The sequence below is a fragment of the Nelumbo lutea genome, chromosome 1 (genome assembly GCF_056320005.1).
Source record: "Nelumbo lutea isolate HS-2025 chromosome 1, American lotus-T2T, whole genome shotgun sequence".
Taxonomy (NCBI): Eukaryota; Viridiplantae; Streptophyta; class Magnoliopsida; order Proteales; family Nelumbonaceae; genus Nelumbo; species Nelumbo lutea.
In genome coordinates, this window is record NC_142684.1 from 182,747,828 (window position 1) to 182,755,042 (window position 7,215).

At 41.1% G+C, this 7,215-nt stretch overlaps 1 protein-coding gene across 2 annotated transcripts; it reads right to left on the bottom strand.

Annotated features, from left to right (window-relative positions):
- Positions 1-159: 159 nt before the first annotated feature.
- LOC148879673 (uncharacterized) lies at positions 160-6,195 on the bottom strand. 2 transcript variants are annotated; one of them, XM_088961282.1, is made up of 5 exons: positions 5,567-6,195; positions 2,947-5,419; positions 2,562-2,622; positions 2,237-2,460; positions 160-624 (listed from the first exon to the last, which is right to left on the bottom strand). In XM_088961282.1, the coding sequence occupies exons 1-5, from the start codon at positions 5,679-5,681 to the stop codon at positions 570-572; spliced, it is 2,928 nt and encodes a 975-aa protein (XP_088817408.1). In that variant the 5' UTR covers positions 5,682-6,195; the 3' UTR covers positions 160-569. The 2 variants fall into 2 exon arrangements, with proteins under 2 accessions (XP_088817408.1, XP_088817409.1); XM_088961283.1 differs by lacking the exon at positions 160-624 and having other exon boundaries at positions 2,233-2,460; positions 5,567-6,050.
- Positions 6,196-7,215: the final 1,020 nt, after the last annotated feature.

The window sequence follows — 7,215 nt, forward strand, 5'->3', positions numbered from 1 at the left end:
ACATGGTCATCAGTCATCACCGGAAATCTCTGCCTGTGAAGGTTTTAGGCAAAATGTCATCGGTGTTTGCCTTTTTTTATTTTTAATTTAAAATTTGAATTTGAATACGGGGTTTAATGCATCTAATAAGAAGTAGCTTGCACAATGCACATGTGCTGATTGGAAATACAGAATCGTGAGTGCATGATATATACGAGCTCACCATCACCATTCCATGGCTTCAAACACCGAATCTGACTTTAGTGTCCCACTACAGCCTTTGATACACTTGAAATATTCAGATCTAAGAAAAAAATTATATATAGAATTACATACAAAAAAAGAAGGGAAAAAATACACCAAACCCTCGAAATCTGTCCCAGATTACACACTCAAAATGCTGACTTCTGAATTACAGAACAACACTCCATATAATTCCCAGAATATATACCAGGCATGTATATTTCTTCATCAGAGGATAACTTTCTTTGTGGATAGCCTTTGAAAAAATATTCTCCCGATCAAATCCTTTCCACTCTAAAGAGGGGATTGACTTCAGATTCTTCCTTGTGAACCAATAAAACCACTATTTACATGGCGACTTTTGGAACCCTCATGCCAAATCCATGCTTTACCCTCTCCACTCTGTTCAGGAAGCAGAAAGATAAAATGATAAATTCATTTCTGCAGATGGTAATATAAATGCATATTCCACAAGCATCCAAGATAGAGAGATCAGAGAGAACAAGAGTTTCCAATCAAACAAGAACTGGTAGCGTGCATCTGGGCTGGAGTATTTCAATTTTCAACCACAGGTGATGTCAACCAAAGGGTGCCCATTACATTTATACACATAATTATTAGACGGTGGAAATCATGGTGCTGGAACCAGCAGGATTATTTAACCAGGCAGCTGAGAAGCTAACAACCAAATCAGACCTAACTACTGATTCAGCAGTTGATGGTTGCTTGAAGAATTAAAAAATAAATAAATGCTATCAGAGACGATGTGAACATATCGACAGAACACGCCACCTTCACTAGAAAGTCTAAAAGTGAAAAGCAAGAAAACCCAACCAATCCATTTGAAAATACGCAAAGGAAGAGGCCGACAGAGGATGATCAGAGAGAGAGAGAGAGAGAGAGAGAGAGAGAGAGAACAAATCACAGAGGCTCCAATTGCCAACTATGTTATTGCTTGCTTTGGTGAGAGATAGTACAAGTGTTGCAACTGAGAAGATATTGAATGGACAGAAAAACTAAGGATTTTCAGCAATGGCAAAACCCAGGATAACAATGTGGGGTACAAATCGAAGGGGATATTTGATAAAGGCTAAATGACTTAACTGAATGACAATGTTTTGCAGTTTAGTCTATAAAATGATAAAATTCTATAATTATAATCAACCATTAAAGAACTCAATCTCCTTGATAAATTATTCAGTGAAAGCCAAAACAATAAGCCATTAATTTCAGCCACTTTGGATGTTATTAATTGTCCCTTCATCGACTATTTTCATGCAAGAAAATGTTGAAGGGTAGATTTGTATCCAGTCCACCCCTCCCAAGTACTAGTATTACACATACATCTGATTGTTATGTTTTTAATCCAATCAACAGAAAAACTGAGGCTGTGTTTGTACTACACTCCATCCAAACATTGACAAAAACAGACTGGGAGTGGAGTTTTAGACTGCTACTTATTTACACTGCAAACATTGACAAAAACAAACTGGCGGTAGTCTTACATCGATGGTCTTTTGCACCACAAACAAACACAGCCTAAGGTATGAATTACCATTTGAAACCCTGCCTGACATCTCAAAGTCACTAAGACCTTGGGAATATTGATACAATTACACTGATTCGAACCATGCAATCTTTAGGTTCATCTACCACAAAACAGGAACAGGAAGGATATGATGGATCCACTGCTTAGATCCAGTGTAAAGACAATATCAGAATTCAGAATCATGGGGCAGAATCATGACAAGAAGCAGATCCAATGTAAATCCTGCCTTATATCTCAAAGGAACTAAGACCTTGGGAATATTCACACAATTTCACTGATTCTAACCGTGCAATCTTTAGGTTCATTTACCACAAAACAGGAACAGGAAGGATATGATGGATCTACTGTTTAGATCCAGTGTAAAGACAACATCAGAATCATGACAAGCAGAACTAATTTATTAAAAGTTGTAGGCACAGAATAAAGAAAACATCTACTTTGAACTTTGAAGGTCAAGGTACTTACGTTGGGGCAAGTTTGCCAAGGCTCTCCAATTCTTCGCCAGAGTCTGCATCCATAACTCTGCCTGAAATCTCGATAATATATGACTTATCTGCAGTATCTGGCAGGCCTCTGCTGGAAAGTAGATCCAAATCTTTCTGATGAAGTTCTCTCCCATTCACAAAAATCCTAGTATTTCCACCAGCACAATTCTTGGGCATGGGATAATTAAATTCTTCGATGAATGGCTGCAAGAAAGGCAAGCACATGACTAACACATTCATGAACATAAACATTACTATTAAATTCCAATTCAAGGAAATATTCAAACAACGATAGTTGAACTTACAGGAATTATGCCTAGACAAGGTTGGCCCATCACGCCCCAAAAACCACCTTGGGAGTCATACCTGGTAAATGCAGGTAAAAATATTACAAGACCATACATTTAAACATCTTTGAAGAAAAAACCGAACATGTGTAAAACTATAGAAAGCGAAACCAAAGCAGCTGAACATTGAATATAACTATGAAGAGGTAGAAACCAAACTTTCATACAACATTAGAATTTATTCAAGCTTCATTAGAAAACAAACTTGTTGTATATAGCAACAGCTCAATAGGTGCCAGCAATCATTATTAGACACAAGCACAAGCACCAATATCCATACAAACAGGGCAGAACATTGTTATTAAGAAGTGAAAATACCGTATGAGTAGTTACATGTGCTTACCAGTATTGTCCAGGATGAATTGGCCCGGCCTTCTTTTCAGCCTTCTTAACCAAACGATCTGGAATAGGTTGCCCATTAACTGAGACAATACATCTCTCATTCTCCACTGTATGATTAGATCTAGTGAAGTCTCTGAAGCTCTTCTTGATGAGGCCTGCAAAGAACGAGTCACCCCCCTTACTGACCCTTGGCACATCTTCTCTGCTTACCTCCCCTGAATCCTGAGACATCCCAGTATTGGAGTATTCATTGAATGAAACATCCATCTCAGTTGCTGCTGATGCATCTTTTATAGAATCTTGTCTGAAAGTACCCTTATTAGAAACCACCTTTTCCTGCTCTGATCGTTTACTCAAGTTTCCCTTTCCAAACCTGTTCGTCCCTTGACCATAAGTTGAATGCTCATGAAGGGGCGACCCTGGAAGAGTTGGAGTTACAGTGGCCTTCAGGGGTTGCTCCCCGGATTTAGATACCTGCCTCCTCGCAATAACGCTATCAGGGCTCTCCTCATTCTCAGAAGAACTGAATGACGAAGAGAGATGGCCTTGCATTTTCTGAGACTCACCTAAATTCCACTTCTGGTCTTTTGACGACAAACCTTGCTCGCTGTCTATACACTGAAAGTTATAGCCTGAATTATCGAAGTCCTCGGAGGAGTTTATGCTATCTCGGTTGACATAAGTGTGAGAATGTGAAAGACCTTTCACCATCTCTTCAGAACCATCTTCAGCCTGATCAGGAGATGTTTGCATGGCTTGCACTGGGAACGAAACAACGAGTCTCTTGCTCTCAACTGATAGTAGCATTACGGTAGAGCAGGCACCACATCGCAGTTTCTGCTGATTCTTCTGTATCAGAGAAAGTTTCCTAGGCAATTGTAGCAATGCAAAGCAACTGCAGCATGTTATAAATGGTGCACCACCATCTATGGGAAGGCAACGACGCCCAGTAGCATTAGCTACCACCACCCTTCCTGAACGGGCCCGACCAAACCCATCCATTTCCGAGTCAAGATCAACTTGCCTTCTTGCTCGGGACTGTGGTTCCCGAGAATGCAAGGAAGCTGTGTTGGCACCGCCTCTGGGAGCAGCACAATTCCGCGGAGGAAATGGAGCAGGGGTCTCAAGGCGGTTGAACATAGGATCAATTCCGGCGTCGGGAATTCGTCTATTTTGAAAGACAGGGGGCGGGAAATGTGCAGGCATTTGCCAATGTTTGTTGTAGCACTGCAAACAAGAGCAGGCTGGTTGGTGAAAGAAGGTATTCTGGGGGTATGAAGCAATAGGGTCCGATTCAATGTCCATGTAATGCCCAGAAAAGTAATCGTGGGATGGTCGTTGAGCATATTGACGAGGTGGCTGATGGGGATTTCTTCTAAGCATCGGTGGCCCAAAAGGATCTCCGTACCCCGGAATGTCATTTGCAACGTGCATAGGAGGATAAAAATTCTTTAAATCCATATCGGATCTGTTCATCAATTGAACAGATTCATGGCCATTGCTAAAATAAGAGGGCCTTGGCAAGCGCTTATCTGGCGGAAATGCCTGCACGGAAGACCTACTGTTTGATCCGGCCAAGCCCTCTGGAAACCAGGGATCACGTCCCCCATAAGGTTCTGGATGGACCATCCTCCTATCCATAGCAATCCTGTCATTTGATTTCTCGGTCACATCGCAAGATCTACTAAGTTGATCCTTCAGTTCATCCAGCTTTCTCAGAAGCTCTGCTCGATCTTGTTCCAGGTACTCAACTTTGTTGGACCCAGTTGGTTTGTTCTGATTCTTTACGGAAGGCTCAGCATAGCCATGAGAAGATCCCAGGTGATAGTTCGAGGGGCCTTCGTCGGGATAAGGGAAATTAGAGTATCTGAGACCTTCGACTGTTACAGTTCTGGGGGGTCTTCTAGAGGCTGGCTGCCCATCTCTTTCCCCACATCGCCGCCAGTCTGGTGAGTGTTCAAGCCCCAGCGACCCATTGCCATTTGCAACAGTTCGGGGTTTTACTTCTCTTATTCCCTTTTCCATGTGTGACTTGTCAAATTCATCCCTATTCGCATCGATTATCCGATTTTTCCCATCGACCCAGTAATCGGCCGGAGCCTTGGAAGGATTCCTATACCTACTACCACCACCGTAACCAGATTCCTTTTCCGTACTGACATTGTTGTATCTGGACGGGGTAGGTTCAACACCTCTCCCTCCATTATGATCACTATTCATACCCTCCCTACTTTGGGGCCTGGACGAAGATGCAGAATTTGAAACGAACACCTTTTCTGGCGAGGATAAGGGCTTCTCTCTGGACCTCCGGCATTCCAATCCGTTGCTCTCCCTATCCGTCTCTGAGGCGTCGCTCAAGTTAGCTCCACCTTTCTCAGTGGAAATCTCCAATTTTTCAGAACCACAACCGCTTCTAGTCCTCTCCTCGTCAGACTTGTTCGATGATTCATCGATTGCAGATGCTTGAACTTTAGCTGTATTTATAAAACAAGAAAAAGGCAAAAATTTCTAGTCTCGAAACTTATTCAAGAGCACGCCAAAAGAAAAAGTAAAAGAAAACCAAGCAAATGGGGAACAGAAGATAAGAAGAGAAACAATGAAGAAGATGATTAATAGCGTACCACGAAGAACAGCACCACACCCACCACACTGATAGACCGAATAATCAGGGAGCTCTGGTAGAAGATTCTCGCACCTGGGGCAACGCACAACTCGAACTTTGGTTCCCTCGGCCATTTTTATGAATGGAAAGGAAGAGCTCAGAACTTGGGAGCTCGAAAAAGCATAAGCACTACCCTACCAAGACATCACTTTTATACGGGGAGAAATCATAGAAGCAAATAAGATAGAGCTGATTTAAATTGACTGTCTTTTCAAATCCCCTGTGAAGGCTTCCATAAACACAATGGAACGGGGAAGCAAAAAAAAAATAGAACAGGCAAAATGGTAGTAGCTATAATATTCACAGCATTCTACTTGGACATCCAAGAGAAGCTAATCATGAAAGGTTCCTTGGGGAGAAAATATCCCTCTCCTGTTGAGAAATCAGAGTTCTGAATCATACATCTTCCGTCTTAACTCTTTAGTCTTTAACGAGGATGGAGAGAGAGAGAGAGAGGGAGGGAATGGGTGTGAAAGGCTTTTTGAACTGCGGTTTCCCGATAAAAGGGAAAGCTTGGAGGGAATAGGTCGGATCGATTCCCAACGTTAGAAATGAAAGAGAAAAGAGTGAGAAAGTCTTCAAAGATCCAAAGGGCAAAGGAAAAAAGAGGAATTCTAACGCTACGGCCTACGGGAAAAACAAAAGTAAAAGTTGTTGAGATGTGCGTAATTAATCGTCGGTTGAACTCAAAAACTCGGCGACCATGCGCGTAAAATTAGAACAATTTTCAAGATATTTGGTGTTTATTATTTTTGCATGTGTTACCTAAATTAATTAAAATAATACAGTTACAAAAAAAAATTATTTTAAATTCTGTGTTTACTATTTATTTATTATTTGAAATTAAAATGAAAGCATGGGAAAGTGGACGCACACGATGAAGATGGAAACTTACGTTCCCACGTGTAGAACACCTGACATGATTATGCCCTCTTGAATGCTTTCTGCTTACACAGTTACATGTGAACCCACTAACCAGAGCATAATACGGTACCAATTACAGGAATATATATCCTATAAACAAATAATTGTGTGGTATACCTGCCTTGGCCTCACATCCAGCGGTCCAGGGCTGTTAATGAACCGGATATTGGTCCAATCTCATATATAAACAAATCTTATTGGATTATCCAGTTTTATTTCGGACGAGCCCAACCCAAATTCAGTCCATTTAGCCCCCCTAAATGCTGTCATCCCAATGACCTGATATGCGAGAAGGTGAACCTTTGCGGCGATTAACGAATCGTAACAAATGTTGGTAGAAGGAGACTTGGTTGCATGGTCCACTCGTTTGGGTGAATAAGTGTACAGATGACAAGGGAGAAAGTAAAAGTACGCGTCGTCTAATCTGGATGCCAGCTCTTTATTTGTTTTATTTGATCCGTAATTTGAATTTATTAGTTTGATTAATCGGTCTACTCCATCTACAAAATAAACTCATAATTTTAGCACTAAGCAGCCAAATTAAGAAGAAATAAAGCCTAATTAAATAAATCTCCATTGTAATAAACAAGTACTTATACAGTAATTAGATTTGGTGTTTAATCCAATGGAATCGATCACTCACATATAAAAGCAGTTGACTTCTATTACTGGTCTACCCTATCT

Excerpts from the sequence above, each read along its gene's own strand:
- LOC148879673 (XM_088961282.1), bottom strand. The coding sequence starts at position 5,681 with ATGGCCGAGGGAACCAAAGTTCGAGTTGTGCGTTGCCCCAGGTGCGAG. Across the intron at positions 5,420-5,566 it reads GTGTGGTGCTGTTCTTCGTG|CTAAAGTTCAAGCATCTGCA; the intron begins GTACGCTATTAA and ends TTATAAATACAG. Across the intron at positions 2,623-2,946 it reads ATTCATCCTGGACAATACTG|GTATGACTCCCAAGGTGGTT; the intron begins GTAAGCACATGT and ends TGCATTTACCAG.